At 43.0% G+C, this 20,580-nt stretch overlaps 1 protein-coding gene across 5 annotated transcripts in view; it reads left to right on the forward strand.

The window, feature by feature from the left end:
* The window catches only part of dtnbb (dystrobrevin, beta b), a 65,624-nt gene that overhangs the window by 26,542 nt on the left and 18,502 nt on the right, over nucleotides 1-20,580 (forward strand). The window contains exon 11 of one of the 5 annotated variants that reach the window (XM_079573500.1): nucleotides 10,460-10,534. The exons of the other annotated variants lie outside the window; for them this stretch is intronic. Coding sequence (XP_079429626.1) covers nucleotides 10,460-10,534 — 75 coding nt within the window. The remainder of the gene's footprint in view (nucleotides 1-10,459; nucleotides 10,535-20,580) is intronic. 5 annotated transcript variants of the gene reach the window in all.

Raw genomic sequence — 20,580 nt, forward strand, 5'->3', positions numbered from 1 at the left:
CATTTAAAAGCATTACATTTCACTTGCGGCTGATGATGCTTCATTCACACAGTTCTGAGTAATTGTGTTACTTTGGTTGTTTCCGATTGTGTGTGTGGGTTGTGGGGGTGAACATGTGCTTTTGTTTTGGTCACGTTCTTGTAATAACGGCCGAGCGAGTGCCGACCCAGCGGGACCGGCTGTAGCTACATCTCTGCCTCTTGGGACACGGACATTGTTTGCTCATGATGGGCTTAAAGGAATAGGCCACCGTTTTTACATACCAAGATATGTTCTTACCTAACCTTAGTCGAGTTAATATATCCCCGTCTGGTCTTTGTCCGTGCGCTCTGTCACGCAAACGGAGCACATACGCAGCCTCTCCCACATGTCATATAGCTCCAAAAAAGCTCACGATAGAAGCTACCAAGCTCTTCCACGTGTTCCCTATTTAAATAAAGTTACGTGAAGTGTTTTCATGCGAAGTATATTTACACAGAAATGTAGCATGTCGATTTTATAAGCAGATAAAAAGGGGTACTATATTGTGAGGCGTAATGATACGAGGAGCACACCGTCCGCGCAGTAACTCCTAAAGACTTCCCCGCTCACTTCCGTCAATAGAAGCTGCGTGACTTGTTGAGAGCTAGCAGAGAACAGTTGAAGAAGCGTCGATAACTTGTGAACAATGCCTTTTACGTGCATCGTGCCGGGCTGTGATAACAAGCAGAAAGTATATAGTGTAGTAATGTTTCACAGATTTCCAACTCACCCCGGACGACGACACAGGACTCAGGACTCAGGACCTCTACCATGAGGTAGGAATGCGCAAGCACTTTCCGAAAATATATTTTCTGCTTGTTGTAAAAGGCTCTCTACAAGTCACGCGGCTCCTATTGACGGAAGTGAGCGGGGGAAGTCTTTAGGAGTTACTGCGCGGACGCTGTGCTCCTCATATCATTACGCCTCACAATATAGTACCCCTTTTTATCTGCTTATAAAATCGACATGCTACATTTCTGTGTAAATATACTTCGCATGAAAACACTTCACGTAACTTTATTTAAATAGGGAACACGTGGAAGAGCTTGGTAGCTTCTATCGTGAGCTTTTTTGGAGCTATGTGACATGTGGGAGAGGCTGCGTATGTGCTCCGTTTGCGTGACAGAGCGCACGGACAAAGACCAGACGGGGATATATTAACTCGACTAAGGTTAGGTAAGAACATATCTTAGTATGTAAAAACGCATTTTTGAGTGACAGTGCAGGATTTTAGAGGCATGAACAGGTCTGGGCTCATTCTACACATTAGGACATTGCTGGAACATGTAGGGGGAGGAAAATACATCATTTTTATTGTTTTAAACTCTGTATAGTCCCTTTAAGGAAGAATACAAGGCACAAGGAAATGAATGTGAGGCTGACATCAGCACCGCTCTCAGTGCTGCTGTAATAAACCACGCCTCAGTCGACCTCTTTTCATAAGTGACGCCCTCTCACAAGTAGTCCAGGCGCACAGTGCAACAGCTGCACCACATGGATGATTTCTGTAGCGCTTGAAGCTTGTGCTGTCCTTGTGCCAGGCCCCAGATCTGGCCCTAGGACTTATGGTCTTATGGCTCTGAAATTATAAGCAAAAGTCTGCAACATAAATATAGTCGAATCCGAGCCTCTGAGGTGTACAAACTGGTGACTGATGTGATATATTGGTCGACCTCTAGTTTCCTCTAAGTGTCCAATCTTATTTATTCCTAATTTTGGTGCGTAATAGTATCATTATAGCATTTCTCATGTTGATAAACTATGACCACTGTGCCAGTGATTTGTTCATGTCCCGTTAAAAATGGCTTGTCCCTGTGAATGAAACGTTTATCGCGCTTTTCCACCTATATTATGCACTCAAAGCGCTTTACAGAAGGGACCACTCACCCATTCATACTGTCATTCATACACCAGTGTACGCAGACACTGGAGACAAGGAGGGTGAAGTGTCTTGCCCAAGGACACAATGCCAGTGTGCACCTGGAGGCGGGATTCGAACCCCCAATCTTCCGGTCATGAGACGACCTGCCCAATATCTTTGGGTTCTTTCTCGATAACTGTGATATCCAGAAATATGCAGCAAAGTGCTGGTTAACATCTAAATTTAGACGACGTGTCGCTCCAATATATTAGTGACTCGAACAAAAGTGCAGAAAATGCGCTTACTCAGTAAAGCTTATTTCTTTGGCAGCAGTTTTGGCAGCTTTTCATTTGTTTGTCGACACTGAAGAAATACTTGACGTTGCAAATTTGAAACTTCCAAACAACAATTTCAGACTGATCTTGCAGACGATATATTTCCTAAACTTCCACTTGTACCTTTTGTTTTTCCCATGATCCCTTAAAGGTCCTCACCAAGTCTATTCTTACTCATTTAAGGGAGGACCAGACCTAATATGTTATTGTATTGGAATCGCTATTTCTTTTAAATGTTTCGAATTAATCTCAGCTCTGTTCAAAAGAGAGAGAGAGAAAGAGAGAGACGGGGGGGGGGAGTCGGAGCGAGATAGAGAGAGGGTAAAGGCGCGACGTCGTCCTCAAGTCACATGACGTGGTCCGAGTTTCCGTGGCGACAGCAGCCGTGCCACTCTGGAGATGCGGCTCGCTGCCATCGCGCCGCACATCTGTGGAGGGCAGGAGTGAGAGCGGATCCGTGGATGTGTTTTGGCTCAGACGGAGGGAGAACGGCGCCGAGGTAAGACCAGGCGAGCGGCTGTTTACCGAGAGAGGAGAGGAGAGAGGAGAGGATGAGAGAGGAGAGAGGAGAGGAGGAGAGAGGAGAGGAGGAGAGAGGAGGAGAGAGGAGAGGAAAGGAGGAGAGAGGAGAGGAGGAGAGGATGAGAGAGGAGAGGAGAGGAGGAGGAGAGAAAGAGGAGTCAAATCACGGTCAGAGCTATTGGATGTAGTAATAGTTTGCCTGCATTTCTCAAAGTCTCTGTTTGTTGTAGACGTTAGCGATGCCACAAAATTACAGATAATTTTCCATCATCTTTCAGCTCTAACTGTGACCGTAGAAGATGCAGAAATCGATGCGAAAAGATGCACATGGAGCTTAGAAACAGACTTAAAAAAACATTTTAGGCGCCTCTGCATTTTTATTATACGTTTAATAATGGCTGTAAGAATTAACCTCTTAACCCCCACCTGAGCCGAGCACATTTTCTCCAGTTTGGCTTTACCCAAACCTAAATGCTTCTCGAAAAATCTAAATAGCGACAAAAATGAGATGAAAAAGTGAGAAAAATGTGACGAAAAAGTGAGGAAAAAGCTCCATTTCGATCAGTTTTGTAGGTCTTAGCTTTCAAATGAGGCTTTGCACTGGCCTATAGTCTGTGAGCTTATGAATTTGGGTGAAGCAGAACTGGAGAAAATGCGCTCGTTTAAGGCTGGGGTTAAGAGGTTTGAACACTAACATTGCCTGGCGCTCCCCCTGCTGGTCGCTGTGGGAATAACTCATTAAAAGACTAGCTTCCACTTTGACTTGCGGCATAGTTTACAGCACAGAAATGATGTTGGATTGTGGACAGTTTTGGGTTTAACAATGACAGAATTGTGTATCAAGGAAGTACAAGTACGAAGCGCTGACACCGTAGAAGAAGAAACAGCTAAATTAAACAGGATTAACCGAGGATTACTTATAGCTGCATGAATGAAGTGAAATACGTGTTTACATTAATAAATTCTTTCCGTAGTCCCTGTGGGGGTAATACAAGTGTTTATGGGATGATTGGAGGGTCTTTCATCTCCCCCTGGTGTCTCTGGCCAGAAAACCACACTTGCAAATTGACTGCCACCGGACCGGAGCCACCAATACACACTAATAGAATCATGAAGAAGAAGCTAACAGGCTAACGGGCAAAGCTAACTGCGGGCTAACATCACTTTGAGCAGTATTTACAGCCAAGTTTGAGTGAAAAAAATAATAATTATTATATTATATGTAATTGGATGAACAATATCCCTCTCTCCCTTCGCCTTTTCTGTCAGCGTAGTATTTACTCTCCAAGACAATTAATAAGTTCAAAAATCGCAACTTGTCACGACACCTGCAGTTGCGCTTATGGCCTCTAGGGGCAAGAGTTAGCCTACTTAGTACTGCTTTAAACTGTGGAACTAATATATGATAGACTCAGTACATGTGAAGTGAGATATGTATAGCCTTTTATTTGTTATAATTTTGATTATAATGGCCCACAGCTTGTAAAAACCCCCAAATTCATAATTTGAATATTGACTGTAAGCCATAATCCTCAAAATTATAACAAACAAAGGCCTGACATATCTTTGCATGTAATGAGTCTATATCATATATTAGTTTGACATTTGAACCTCTTAACCTCCACCTGAATCAAGCACATTTTCTCCAGTGTGGTATTACCCAAATCTATAACGTTATTGAAAAAAGTGTCAAAAAAAGCAAAAACGGGACAAAAAAGCCACAAAAGGGGACCAAAAATATCAACAAAAAAGCACCAAAAACAAGCCAATAGTTTTTGCAATATCGGCTCTCAGTCGGCGCTTTATAATGAGCCCTCACACAACTTTCTTATGAATGTCATGTTGCCGACTTTTGCTTATAATTTCAGAAACCATAGGAGATTTTGCTGTTTTGGAATCTGCTGATTTTTGTCTTTCAAACAAGCTCCCTCTGAAGTACTAAACATAAAGTCCTGATTAATGTATGCCCCTAATAAAGCGCCCCCTGCTGTCACAGCTCAACAATAACACATTTCACAGTTTAGAAACTTCATACACAGGATTATAGACAAGACATTTGGAATAATCGACTGTGCATATCGGCCAATAGTTTGTCTATGTTTGTTGTCATTCTTTGGTCAGGGCTGTCAGCCATTGTGCCAAAGAATTAAGATTATTTACAGAAATACACGCTTATCTCTGCAGACTGAAGATTGTAAAGTGGGAAGGCTGTGGTTCTTAACAACGTCACAACTTGAACTGCATTTAATCAACAGATCGACACGTAAACTTCCTCATGTAATGTGCACTGTAAATTCCGATTATAGTCGTAACATGAAGAAGTCGATATAGAGAAAATTGTGATTAATTGCTTTTCCGTTTTACAGCAACATGTTTGCGTTCCAATAACAGGGTTTTGCAAGTACTGACTAACTTTACATGATGCCAGTAATGATTATTTGTCGTCCTGTTGTGCTCACGCTCATTCTAAAGTATCCATTATAAGATTCTGTTCCATTTACTAGGATTTGCCAGTTTTGAATAATATAATAATGTCCTCTACTGCCCCCATGTAACGGGAACTTAACCGTCACGTAGTGTTTTACTCCGTTTTGCTTTATTACATTTATATCTTGTACTAAATTTGTAAAACTTCATTAATGGGAATAACAAATAAACCATAAAGGGAACAGGAATATTCCAGTAACCATTACTAAGAATAATAGTACAGGTTAAGGCCATATTTAAGTAACAAAAGTAATCAGTACTAGGAATTCCCAGTTGTCAGTACTAACGTGTAGTAATCAGAACTTGTATCATAAGTAATGAATACTGTGAAATCCCTCTTAATCATACTAGCGTTACCAGTAATCATGGCTTAACATTGGGCTTGATAATTATGCATTGGGTTTACAACTTATTCCAAGTAAGCGCAACGAGTTGGAATTTACAGTGTGTTGAAGGCAGGTTTGTATTGAAACATTTAGGGGAACCGCAGGGATAGAAATACAAATTAATGAACAAACATAAGACAGACATCCTGCTTCATGTTTAAGTCATATTTCAGTCTTTCTTTGTGTTTAAAAAGAACGAATCTAGTCGAAAAATACTTGTTCCTCAAAATCCCTCAGCCCTGCACTGTTCCTTTAAGCAACCAGAGACACTTATTGAGTGTACTGTTGATAGAAATAGAGAGGTGTAAAAATAGCAAATGCTGATTGCACAAACAGGACACAAAGCTCCAATCTTTTATGTGATAATGAGATTTTTAAACAACAGCCGCTTTAACAGAAGGAGGATCGATACGGCAGGCTTACACTTCCAGGACACACAAATTAAACGGCTTTTTCAGACGACAAGGCCATTCTTATGAAAAACAAAGGCTGCAATTATGGAGCTGTTATGATGCTCTCTGCCAGGGGTCTGCAACCTTTTGGATTCAAAGAGTAAGTTCTCCCTGAAAACACGACATTCTCATCTGTGAAGAACTGCAGCTGATTTAAATTCTGAGGTTTAGTCCTGGTTTATTCCCGGTAAAGTTGTGTAGATTTATGTGAACAGTGTTGGTGTTGAATATGGATCAACTCCAGAAACTATTTATTCATGGCTGGGTAGCGTTTCATTAAAAAAACAAAAAATTCTTTAACAATACTTGGTTTGCGATACCTGCCCGATACCTATACTAGAATATTTGTCATATAGAACCAGAAAACAGCACAACCAAGTCACTTCCTTTAATGCTGTCCCTGGACCAGCATCAAAACTTGATATCTGAAGATATAATAAATTTGTTTTCTGTACCTGCCTGTGACACAAGTTGTACCTAAACTTTTCTTTTGATACCATACTGATATCGTTTACCTGTACCCAGCCCTATGTAGGGACAAGCATATTCAAGATGTTCACTGCAAAGACTAGAAATAACTAATATTTTCTGGAAATAAGTACATTTGATCTTGATTTGAGTAACCAGGGGTTCCAAGGGACATTAAAAAACATTAAAGGAACAGGCCACCGTTTTTCCATACTGAGATATGTTCTTACCTAATGATATGTACCTGTCTGGTCTTTGTGCCCATTGAAGAGCTGGGTCGCTTCTATCTTCACCTCCGTTTGGAGCTATTTTGCGTCGTTTTGCGTGACTGAGGGCACGCACAAAGACCAGACAGGTACGCATCAACTCGTCTAAGCTCAGGGAAGAACATATCTCAGTATGGAAAAACTGTGGCCTGTTCTTTTAAGTCAAATGCAAACTGGCATTAAATCTAAATTTCTTCCATCCATCCATTTTCTTCCGCTTTATCCGGGGCTGGGTCACGGAGGCCCAGACTTCCAGATCCACGCACACCTCCTCCAGCTGTTCTGGGAGACATAGTCCCTCCATTGTGTCCTGGGTCAACAAGGCCTCTTCCCAATAGGACATGCCTGTAACACACGACCAGGAGACCCCTCAGCTGCTCCTCTCGACGTGAAGGAGCAGCGGCTCTACTCCGAGCTCCTCCCGGGTGACTGAGCTCCTCAACCTCTCAAAGGGTGCGCCCAGCCACCCTGTGAAGGAAACTCATTTCAGCCGCTTGTATCTGTGATCTCGTCCTTTCAATCATTACCCAAATCTCATGATCAACGGTGAGGGTGGGAACGTAGAAGAAGAAGAAGATCTTTATTTATATAGAACCGGTAAATTGAGAGATTTGCCCCAAAGAAGCTCCTCTTCACCACAACAGTCCGATACAGCGTCGATCCGATCTGTCTGTTGACCTCAATCCTAGATTCTTGAACTCCTCCACTTGAGGCAAAGATTCTCCACCGACCTGTAGAGGGCAAGCCATATTCTTCCAACTATGGTCTCGGACAAGTGCTGGTTTAGTCCTGGTCTATTCCCGGTGAAGTTGTGCAGATTTCTGTGTATCTGAGCACTCTGGAGAGAATTTACTTGTTAATTGTACTTATTTGATGGGGCAAGTATGTACATTCAAAACTGCAAAGACTAGAAATAAGTCGTATTTTCTTGAAGTAAGTACATTTATCCTTGATTTGAGTGACCAACTTCAAGAAATCTGTCCATAAGGCAAAAAAATAAAATAAAATGATGACATATTTTTTGCATCGCTTTATTGTTCTAGACTCAAGGCAACGTACAGTGTGTACAATCGGCGGCAGCTACAAGGACAAAGAGTCAAATATGATGGATCTGAAGCTTTATATGAAAAGACAGGAGACAGATGCGGTCACAAAACGCTAAAGGCAAAGGGAAATCGATTTTGCTTTTGAGACGGAACACCAAATTAGTGGGAACAAAGGAGCGCGGTGCGATGCATGGTTTGTTGGACGACAGCGATGTTTTGTCGACAGAGCGTGATCGATTTGTAATTGCAAATATCTCCCCCCCCCCCCGAAGCCGAGACACTGGTGCAGGATGGAGAGGCTGAGGAGGTTAAATGGTTCAGCTGCTGCGAAGGAAGTGGGGAGAGAGTCCATTTTTATGAAAGGGCTGTCACGATAATCACTATATCAAAAAAAAATGACAATACATTTTTTGGCACAGTATTTATCGTCTTTACATTTCCTTACCCTGAGTAGGTTGTATTTCATTGTGTTATTATTTCAACAAACAAAGTCAGTTTTTAAGCTTCAGAGTTTCTCCCGCATTAAAAGACAAACTATTCTCGAGCTTGAGATTCTGTTATCGAGGCAAAGACTTCAGTGGAGATGCTGACGCTTCTAGATCTATTTGGACTCGTTCTTGACACTCGTCTGTCCTACATTTCGGTGAAAAATAAATAAATAAACATAGACACATGAATAATTAAGGAGAGACACTGCAGGCAAAACCCAATATGCAAAATGTTCGGTCAGTTTTGCTCCATTAACGTATACTTTTCACAAAAAGCTGTTTGATTATTGCACTGTCACTGTTTCTACATAGATTCATTTGAGAGGTTTTAACATTTTTCTCACCAGTCTTGTGCTTAACAATAGTTTTCCGTGTTTTTTTATAACTGGTTCCGAGATGTGCTTATTTTAGTTTGTTTAGTTCTTCACGGTGGCACAGTGGATAGCAGAAGGTCCCGGGTTCGATTCCCACCTGGACGGTGCCTTTCTGTGTGGAGTTTGCATGTTCTCCCTGTGGTCCCGTAGGTTTCCTCGCGTTACCCCTACCACTAAAAACATGTACAATAGGCCAGGATGAATGAGAGTGTGTTTGAGATTGGGAGTGTGGGACAATGGAAACTAGCCCAAGGCTACAATCCGGTGTTGCTTGTTCATTAACATGCACTGCCCCAACCAAATAAACCAATAAACATAGGCTGAATCCGAAAGCTTAAATTGGTAAGAGGTCTAATGCTAAACAGAATGTGCGTCGGCGTCTGCCATGATAAGAAGCCTCCGAATAGTGCTGTCAGTTAGGAAGGAGTTAGGGAAAGAAGCCCCAATGCAAACTATCATAGCATAGGGAGCTCTGGTGATAACTAACCTGTGATTAGGAGCTATGTGCCATCCCATAAGCCAGTGCACAACCAATTCACCCACCCCACTCGCCCCCACTCTCCAGTGATTCATGCGCAACCACTGTTGATCCTATCCAGTTTTGTTCTTTTAGTAAAACAGATGGTTTAGTTCACCAGCTTTACTAGTTTCGATCACTTCCTGTGATCTTCCTCAGAAGCGTCACCTGGTTGTGGTCTTACTAAAAGAACAAAACTGTAATAGGGTTAACCTAAGAAGACAGTATGAACCTTTGACAAAAAACACTGTTGATTGACAGGTGCCCATTCATAATGAAAAAAAAAAAGGATTCTGCACAAGCCAAACTTTATAAAAGTGACAAGATGCATGTTAGAGCCATCACAGAACAGTCACATGTCAGTGTTTTAAAGAGCTGCCTTAATAAATGGTTTAAATGAAGGCAGTTTGTGCTTTTTCAGGAACTTAAGCTACATGGCTAATTTGCTACTGTAGCTTTATGAAACAGCTGTGGAGATAGAACAAGGCTAAAGGGAAATGTGATGGCTCATCTGGATTTTTCTAAATTTATTTCCTCCTTAAATGTCTTTATTTGGAGACTATGTTGTTACATACGCAATACAGTAGGTGGCGACTTGCGCTTTTGTTTGCCTGTAGTCCGCCAATAACCGTAAAGAAGAAGAACAGCAGCTGTCGGTGATGGCACTTCCCCTTCCCCTGGGTGAGCAAATGCAGTTGAAGCAAAAGTTCACTAACTGCATAGAGATCTAACAGTTGATCCAATGAAAGGTTAAGGATCAGGAGCTCGGGTTTGGACATAGAAGCTACATATTTAAGGTTTCAGTCAGAGCCAGTGTGTGCGGTAAAAGCAGACGTTTGTGGAGGAAAAGAAGACTTTGGTGCTCTGTGCAGTGTTGTTGCTGAAAGTTGTGCAATGTGCTCATAAACTCATCCCTGTGAAGATTTAGGATGTCAGAAATGCTTTAGGAAAGATAGGAATGAGTTTGCAACGGTTTTAACTTTACTCACATCACTTTCATCGCTTGTAAACCAAACAAAACCAGTGACAGGGCTTATAAACAACATTTCTTTGGCTTCAGTTTCCCCTCTTCCTCTGAATATCTGTTTAGTTCTTACTGATACACCTGCTTCTCTCTCCTTTAAAACCTCTCCTGATTATTGCCCAAACAGCCTCTTCCTCTCCTCCCTCCTCCTCCTCCTTGATATGTAGAATTAAAGTGTAGAATTAAAAACTTACTACGATCTTCTCTTGTAGTCAGCCGAAAGCAGTCGTCCACAACATGAACGACGCGCTGCTCTTGTCCTCCGGGGGGCACACTCCCAGCAAGAGGTAAGAAACGGACAGAGGGGGGTAGAGTAGAGCCAGACATCTTCACTTCACTGTGGCAGTTTTACTCAAAAGTAGACGTGGAAAGTACTTGTGACGACCACTTAAAGTCACATTGTGTAACATTTCACCCAATGAATAGAATAAAATCCAGGCTTGTGTTTTTATTGGGGGAAAATACCACAAACCACTGACATAACCAGCTCGTCTCCATGGAGATACTGCTGATTCTGCAGAGTCTAGCTGATCATTAGGAGCACTTTCACTTTTGTATTGTGTTTAGTTACTCTTGTGACGTAGCGACACATATAACCTTGAATGTTCTGCATTGTGTCTTTAAGTACATGAGCATTTAAGTCTGATTTGATATTATAAGGTGGACTTCTGGTGCCCCTTTAGCCTGGCAGGTCCTGAATGATACCCCTCTGTATTTCTTATACACTGGGTCTGGGCAGGACGCCCTCATTTGCCACTCCTGCCAAACTCAAACAGATCAAATTCATTTATTTGAGGTCACGTGTTTGTTCACATGTTTGCTCATGAGCAGCGTCACTCTTGGGACATGGAAGTTAAGGTTAAGTTAAACTTTATTCATCCCCGTAGGGAAATTCGTTCTCTGCATTTGACCCATCCTCAATGCCACTGAGGCGACCTGTCGGAGCAGTGATCCACCAGCTCAGGGGACCCATCTCCAGATGTGGAGCCAGGGTAATGGTCAGAAACACCTGGCCGGAGGTTTAACCTATTGTACATGTTTTTAGTGGTAGGGGAAACCGGAGTGTCCGGAGGAAACCTACACACACACACAGAACATGCAAACTCCACACAGAGAGGCCCCGTCAAGGTGTGAATCGAACCTGGGACTTTCTAGCTGTGCAGCACGAGCGCTAACTGCTGAGCCACTGTGCCGCTCAAGTCCTCTCAATAACAATCCATAGATGTCGAACCGGCGGTAAATGACCAAAACACGTAGACTGTAGGTGACTTTTGTGATTCACAATCCTGTTTGAATATTAAAGCAGAACTAAGTAACTCATGCCCCTAGAGGCCATAAGCACCACTGCATGTGTCGTAGCATGTTGCGTTTTTTTACTCATTAATTGTCCGTGAGAGTAAATACTACGCTGACAGAAAAGACAAAGATGGAGAGTGATATGGCACATCCAATTACACAAGGGAGATCATTTTTTTTCACTCAAACTTGGCTGTAAATTCTGTTTAAGTGGCGCTAGCCCGCAGTTAGCTTTGCCCGTTAGCCTGTTATTTCCTTCTTCGGGATTCCATTATTGTGGTTTTCTGGCCAGAGACACGAGGGGGAGATGAAAGACCCCCCCAATCATCCCATTAACACTTAACACTATAGCAACACCCGCCCTTAGCTGATTGGTTTAGTCACTTCCAAATGTAGTTGATGCCGACACTAACAAGTCTCAATCGCAATCCCTTTCATTTCAATGAATCTCAGAGTGCTACATTTAAAAACACTACACTGAGAACTACATTATAAAAGCTGCTTCAGTAAAAAAACACTTAATAAAATGTCTTTAGTTCAGTTTTAAACGGCTCCAGACTCTGCTCTCCTCTGAGCTCCACTGGGAGGCTGTTCCGGAGTTCTTGTATGATGGACTGTGGTCACTGATGCATTTAAGGGTCAGCAGGAGAGGGGGAATGTAGGATGGGAGTAACACTTAGTGATCCTGGCTCACATGCTTAAAGGCCCTATACCTGATTCTTTTATTACAAACAATGACAGAGGAAGCCACAGATTGTTGCATTCATTTAAATCAGGTATAGCGCCTTTAAGTGTTTTGTTTCACAATTAATGCCATTGCTCTGTTTTTACTGTTTATGTTAATAAAGGCTTTTAAAAGAGATATAACATGTTCATACTGAGCATCATTTTGCTGTGCTGTTTGCCTGGAGGAAAAATAACCAAAATGCCTCGTTTGCAAGTTAGCGTGAGCTCCAAAAAAACACAAATCCACACGGAAACTGTAGAGTACGGTGGTAAGGCTTCTGCAAAATGAGGCCAATCGAGTAGAAAAAATAAGTAACCATGTAATAAACAATACACAACACATCTGCTTTGAACAAGTCACTCGATAACCTAAGTATATTTGCCTTCAAAAGTGCTAATTGTTTGTGGCATTAATCATATGGCTCTTTATTGGCATTAAATTGGCATTAACAGGCATTTTGTTTGACCTGATCCATCCATTTTCTTACACTTTTCCGTGGCCGGGTCGTGGGAATCACATTGCACCTGCCCCTATGGCTCCTCCTGCAGGTGGTGGGTAAAAAGGACGGCCTCATGGTTCCAACCCGGGCCTGTTGGTCTCTCATAAGGGGCTTCGAACTGCTCTTTGTCTGACCCATCACCTAGGAGAGACCCTACCAGGGGCACGAAGCTCCCGACAAAGAGCTCCCAGGATCATTCAGGTGCTCAAATCGCTACACCATGTTCCAGGAGGGGGACCTGCACAAACAGCTGCACAATAATCAGCTTCCTATAATAAAAAATTTACTTCCTATTTCAAATCACTCGCGCGTCACTGATGCTTCGATGAGCTTCACTCCTGACACATCCAGCATCTCGTTGCGTGTCTTTGCGAGAGTATTTTTAGATGAAGGTTTTGTTCCGCTGTCACAGAAAGACCACACAACGGGTTTGTTAAATGTGCTGATTTGACAGATAGACAAAGAATCTGTGCTGTGTTTTTGTAAGCAGAGAAAGAGAGAGAGAGAGACTGAATAATTGCACAATTACGCTACATGGAAGCGGTGTTGATGCTTAATGCATAATGGAAGCAGCGTGATATGTGTCTGATCTTTTGCTACGCGGCTTCTGTCTGAACGGCCAGATTCAGACCGAGACTGGAGCGGAAAGAAAAACCACAGGTGCCCTTGTTATGAATGAAGTTTGTGTGACACCTCATTATCCGCCGCTGGACTCCACAGTGACATGTTTCTCTGGGCCGTAGACTGAAAACATGGACATCGCATCACTATTATCTGCTGAAGCATAATAGGAAATGGGGGACGGGCTCCGGAAGTTCATTGGTGTAGACTTTCCATTAAAACTTTTCAAGTCATTATGAACACTGGCTTGTCTGAGGGGTGGAAAGGGGTGGGGAAAAACTGTCAAATCAATGAAATACACTGAATATTTTTAAATTTTCTTAACAATTAAGAAGTAGCTCCATATCGTCATGTCAAAACACCATAGCCGGTGTTCCATTCAGCCCCATTCATTGTAAATGTCCCAAGTCGTCTGTGAAACTTACTTGGCTGCTCAATCTCCTCCTACGAAGCCTTTTCCTTAAAAGGGCAAAAGGGCGGAGCCTCCACAGAGCTCTAGAGCATGATTGAGGAGAATTGAGGCTCTGGAGCCAATCAGGCACTGAAAAGACGACACTAGGGGCCGCCTGTTAGAGGATAACATTAAATCGCTATTTATCACACTGGGTCAGGCTGTACAGTCGTACTATCTCTGTCATAGCCTTGACTGTGGGGCTCAGACTCTTGCGTATCAGTCTGACGCTCTGAGAGGGTATTTATCCCTCTTCTGTGGAAGCATAGACAGACTTGAATGGTAGGACTAGCGCAATGTCTCGAGTTCATGTCTCCGGGGTCCTGCACCGATGGTAAATAAACTTCTCCTGTATAAGACATCCAGACTGCTGCCAGTTTTTCATCTATCCTCTCGAACACCATTGTTAATTCTCTAACACCGCCATTGGTCCGCCATTACTGTAGTACCTCCATATCGCTGCTAGTCTCCGATTGAAAAGCATTGGACTTTAGACACGTTTAAAACAACTTTAACCTAACCTAATTTTTAAACACTTTCTACGGCTAGATATTCCTCCTGAGTCAACGCTGTGTTTGTTACAATTAAAGAAACCAGGCTGGTTTTCGTAAAGAAAAATGTAGAAATCTCGTACTAATGAGGGCCGGACTGTTAGTATTGGAGCAGCGCGAGCTACACGTCACACAAGGACAGAGTCTACGGTGAAGATCCGCCTTTATGTCCTTTTTAGGAACACGCTTCGTCAGAAGCTCAGCTTTTATGGAGGGAGGTCTGAAGTCCCATTAAATCCTGTCTACCAAGTGTCTTTTGGAGTCGCCCATGGCCACAAGGGGGGGGGGGGGGGGGGGGTGGTATTACAGCGATTTCTCGCCCATAGCAAAACACACAAAACGTGATCGTTCCTGAACCTTGGTCTCAGGTCGTTAATTCTCTTGTCACTGCTCCATAAAGCACGAACTTGGCAAGAGCCCGTTTGATATTACAGCGCCAATAACATTTGCACTGACACCAATCTGGCACCGCGCCGGCTTGAATCGTTTGAGGAATCAAGAACACCGTAAATCCATTCCGTGTTTAGTTTTGAGAAAGTTAGGTGTGTATTTTGGTTTGGTTCCAGCCATGTCCTAATGTGTAGAATGAGCTCAGACCTCTTCACCACAACTGCCTCTAACATCCTGCACTGTCACTCAAAAAGTTGCTATTTCGGGTCTGAAGTGCCGTCATGCACAAGCTTAATATAGAACTGCAGTTACGCATAAGACCTGAGGTGGCAGTAGTGAGTATAAAATGACTAACTTGCATCTAGCCCCTTTAAGTTCATTTTATATTCAGTTTTTTAGATTATTACTTGTTTCTCCTATCGATTCTACTTTGAAGATCAACTTGTTTTATTTCAATACCACCCCTTAAACTTCTTCTGTCAACGTAAAGATTGTGATATAGCGTTTAGCCACCAGATGGAGTCTTGAGCGTGCGTTTTGCTCATCGTCTGCATGTCTTGGCCGCTCCCTTCGCTGAGCTAATCCTTGGTAAATGTCACAGGCTGCTGCCGACGCTCCTCTGTGGATAAATTTATCAAATGTCACTCGCCGCTTTTTTTCCCCTGAAGTTCACGTCTCATGTTTGTAGAAAGCTTAGCGGAGGTTAAATTAGGCATCAAGTGAACAGTTTGTCCCTCTTCTGTCAGAAGAGGCAGGAAAAAAGTATGGATTTGAGTGGGTTTTTGTTTATTGTGATGGCGAGTATGGTACAGAGGCATCCACAAATATGCAGCTCTTGTGGGGTGCTCCTACTTCTCAGTATTTGGAGTAAAAGCTGAAAAAAGTCCACACAAGGCATTATCTAGTTTATTTTACTCCATTTCCTTTAAAAAAACCCTCTTTTTTTTAGTATAAACTAGTGTATTTTGCATGTTTGTCGTCCAAAACAGCTTAAAACCGCGTAGGTACTGCCCCCTCATGGCTAAACAGTGTACTGCAATTTAGATTTTTTGTTTCGGTGGAAGTTTCAGTAAAAGTAGAGATCCCCCCTAGTGAAGGAGGAAGCAAAAGGTTTCAGTATATGTAGCACAGTGGTGTAGCAGCTAGCTCTTGTGCTTTAGAAGGTCCCAGGTTCGATCCCCGGCCTGGACTTGGGCCTTCTGTGTGGAGTTTGCATGTTCTCACCGTGTCTGCGTAGGTTTCCTCTGGGCACTCTGCTCCCAGCTCTTGAAGATGCGCACTGTCGTTGGGCAAGACACTTCACCCACCTTGTCTCTAGGGTCTGCGTACACTGGTGTATGAATGAGAGAGTGAATGGGTGACTGGTTCCTTATTGTAAAGCGCTTTGGGCCTGATAAAGGTAGAAAAGCGCTTTATGACAGAGTCCATTTACCATTAGGCCTAAAGCACTTTACAGCAAAGAACCACTCACCACTGTACGCAGACCCTGGAGACAAGGTGGGTGGTGTCTTGCATCTTGAGGAGCTGGGAAGTCGAACACCCGACCTTCTGATCATGAGAATGTTGGGGGTTCAAATCCAAGCTTCACTTGGCCAAAATGAATGTGTGAGTGGTTGGTGGTGGCCATGCTTTAGTTAGTCTCGTCTACCCACGGTGGCGCAGTTGGTAGAGCGGGTCATCTCATGATCAGGAGGTCGTGGGTTTGAATGTCAGCTCCCTTGGGCAAGACACTTCACCCAAATTGCCTCCAGTGTCTGCGTACAGTGGTGTATGAATGAGAGAGTGAATGGGTGACTGGTTCCTTAAAGTCACTGGGCCTGGTAAAGGTAGAAAAGCACTATATAAGTTGAGACCATTTTACCATTTACCACAAAACTTGGTATTGAAAAGCACAATACAAACATAAGCCATTCTTATTATTAGTCAGTTGCACAACCGCGTGGCGTGATTTGTGTTCATCTGATACCGTATGGCAGGGGTAGGCAAGTTTGCGTTTTCATTATCGCCAAAACACCAAGGGCTGAACCTCAACATTGAAGCCCAAAGGAAAGAACTTTTTTTCTGGTTCCCAAGTCGGGACCCAACGTTATCCTTGGATGAGAGGCCCAAATAACCCAAATTTACCACAAAATATTGTGTTTTTATTGAACAAGCAGTAGATATGCCTAAATCTCAAATTCCATGCAGTTTCAGAGGGAAAATATTGAAAAAAAAGTTTCCTCTCGTCTTGCGACCCACTGAAAAAGGTTCCGCGACCCACTTTTGGGTCCTGACCCACCAGTTGCGAATCACTGTTTTACGTTACATACTGTAGGACCAAGTGGGATATTCTGCCAGGGCATTTTTAAAATACTGATACTATTTCTTGCATTTTTTTTTAGAGTACTGTAAAAGGAATTGGATCGCTTATTTGCATAATAATGTTTCTCAAAACAATCTTGAGGGCCAGAGGTTTGTGCTGGAGGGCCAGATTTGGCCCACAGCCGACGTTGCCTACCCCTGCTGTATGGTTTCGGTTTCGGTTTTTGTCACGCGCTCTCACCCCCACAGTCCGCCGAAACTCCTCAGGGCCGATTTTCAAACTGCGAATGTGAGCAGGGTTTGGCGTTTGGTGGCACTTTAAAAAGCATTAGACTGGGTTCCAGCTGGCATTAGGTCTTAGATGAGATTTTTTTACTACATAACTTAATGTCTAAAACACATTGAGCTGCATTTTTGGCTGACATCGCCCCCAACCTTTTGCTCAAAACTTTCCCTTTGCGACAACATTTGGAGATTAAAAAGCATTCAATCTGACTAGCTTTCACCCGCACAAACCTCACAACCTGCGCATTTACGGGAAAAACACGCTTCTATTAAAACCAGTGTGTTATCTCGTTTTCTGTCTGTCTCTCAGTGAAGACAGTGCAGGGAGCAGATAATCTCTGGTGTTGACAGTCTGAGCCCTGCGTCACTCCTCCAGAATGATTTCATGTGTGAAACTAAAGCCCGACGGGAGACTCGGCATCGACGGGCCGCTGGATTTAGCACCAAAAAAAAATAAATGACTCACTGGGATGTTAGGTAAGAAGTAAGAGGGAATTTCTGCTGCTGACGTCATGCCTCTGCTGCTTTTGTAAATATTAATTTGTTGTTATAATTATCCGCCTCTGTTCTCGCCGGTGAAGGTCGACAAAGGCGAACAACTCCTTATGAATAATGCAGAGCTCCTTGCGGCTTGGCTTCAGGGCAAACACGCTGACAAACTGCTTTCTTTGTTGTTTATTTTGTTTTTGAGAGAGGGGTATTAGCCAAAATCAACTTTTTAAACCTTTCTGCCTGGTTAGAAGGTTGTTCTTTCACCAAAAACAGATCTAGCATTGTGTTTTGAGTTTTTAGCCATCTATAAATCTCTTCTATTCAAAGTGCCATGATTCCTGCCTGGGTTTATCCATTGCCTCTCCACACACTGTCTCTCCACAAAGCAGCAAAAGGACAGTTGTGATACTAGCGCTTATGTCCGACAGCGTGCTACATCCACAGAGCTACAGAGTTTGCTTAGCTGGGATTTAGGGTTAGGGTTTAGGTTAAGGATTAGAATTGGCAGCCATCAGTGAGAATACGGGGGAACTACTTAGAGTCTGGAAGTGAAGATGTTCCACAAAACCTTGGAAGGCGGGGGTATACGGGGATTTGCCAGGGGAACAGCGGGACTATTCCCAATGCAGAGGATACTGATGTTGAGGAAAGCACAATACCCCACATTGCTCCATTTTGCTGAACAGTCCCACCTATGATCCATTTCAAAATCTCCACAGACTGTAGACGAGACTTTTACACAGAGGGTGATCTGTGCAATCTTCAGCTTCATACCTGGTGCAGTAAGTGGCTGGACAGACTCCCGAGGCGATGTTATGCACAGCAGTGGTCCCTCCCCAAGCTTTACCTCCTACAGTACCATACCAGACTAGAATATTATCCGCTCCTGTGGGTGGCGGTGGGGGGTGAAGCTGGACAGTGTTTAACTCACAGTTGGAGAAATAGTTTGTTCGTTGTAATCTCTAAGCGACGCCCTCAGGCTACAGGCGAAAGCACTGGTACACCGTTGTTTGTACGCAAGAGTCCAACTTTGTCTTGAGCTTTAGGTGGAAAATCAGGCCTTCACTGTTGTTGAGGATTGTGGTGGCTATTCTTGGCCATATTGTACTCACTTCTGCCACCTCAGGTCATACGTGTAACTGCACCTTCCATATTAAGGTCGTGCATGACGGCACTTCAGACCCGAAGAAACAACGTATTGAGTGACAGTGCAGGATTTTAGAGGCAGTTGTGGTGAACAGGTCTGAGCTCATTCTACACATTGGGACATGGCTGGAACATGTAGGGGGAGGAAAATACATAGTTTTAACATGTTTCAACTCTGTAAAGTCCCTCTAAACAGAAGATGTATCAAAAACCTTACAAACCGGAAACGATGTAGAAGCATTTTGCCACATCCGTCATATGAAGATGCATGAACAGCTAGTGCTTCACAGCTAGAAGGTCCCGAGTTCGATTCCCACCTGGACGAGGCCTTTCTTTGTGGAGTTCGCATGTTCTCCCCATGTCTGCAAAGGTTTCCTCCCCGGGTATTTTTTTTTGTGGCACTTTTTAATGTGTGAGTGTGGCTGAATGGAGATTGTTGTGTACTATATTGTTTTTTGTTTTGTTTTTTAATATAAGGGAGTTGAGAGGTTCGTCTTATCTAAGTACATTTCATGGCATTGTTGACTGTGTGTTGACCTGCATATGACAAGTAAATCTTATCTCTTATCTATCTCTATCTTATTGGTGTGGTGTGGTCATCAACATGCACTGTCCCTTCCAAATAACCCAGTAAAACTGTTAAATCACACCTGTCAACAGCTGCAGTGTTAATAACCTGTTTTTCTGGTCATAGTTTGGAAGCATGATAAAAACTTATACAAATTTTATTGATCCACTAGAGTAACAGCATTATCACAGTACACCTTTTCATGCAGTGTGATGTCTCCACTCTACAGGTTTTGACATTTGTGCTTTTAAACACCGATTATACGATTTATTAGAGAAGTCTATGGATATTTGTTTTTGGATTTTTACTCCTGGATCCAGGAGGAGGGAAAGACTGTTCCATTGTTGTCCATAACCACATGTTTTCTACTATCATTAACCTTTATTGTAAGAGCATTGGCTTTAGAGTTGATGGATGACGGACTGGAGCTTAAAACAGACTTTCCGCTCGAATTTATGCCCAAACGTCTCTTGCCACAGTGTCGAATATTTCAGACACATTTCCTCTTCAGCGAGTCACGTATTCCCCGGAGCTGTCACTCTGCTGACACCGCACGGCCTCGCTCTCTCCGCTCAGAGCTCGTCCAAGGGCAAACAGCACAAATTATTACTGCCTTTCAACCCTAATCCCAGCCGCGACTCTGAAAACTTCTCCTCCATTTTTTAATCCCCCGTTAAAAGTCGACGGCGTGCGAAGAAGCCGCAGCTGGTGGGAAGGCATTATGCAAGACTCATTAACCCTGTGTTTGTAATTGGATGAAAAATATTAGCATTAAACATTTATCGTACGTTTTATGACTAATTACGTACCGCTAACGAACTCCGGAAAAAGCAATCCGATTTGACAAGCTAATGTTTCAGCGCCAGTGTTTAGTAATTTATCGGAATCAGTCGGTCTCGTAATGAAATTTAAATTTATGGATTGCTCGGCGTTATTAGCTGAACAAAATGTGGTAAAAGTCCTAATGAGCAGCGCGTTTGAATGTTTCATGTCAGAGCAACTACGC

The sequence above is a fragment of the Gobius niger genome (assembly GCF_951799975.1).
Source record: "Gobius niger genome assembly, chromosome: 16".
Lineage (NCBI taxonomy): Eukaryota > Metazoa > Chordata > Actinopteri > Gobiiformes > Gobiidae > Gobius > Gobius niger.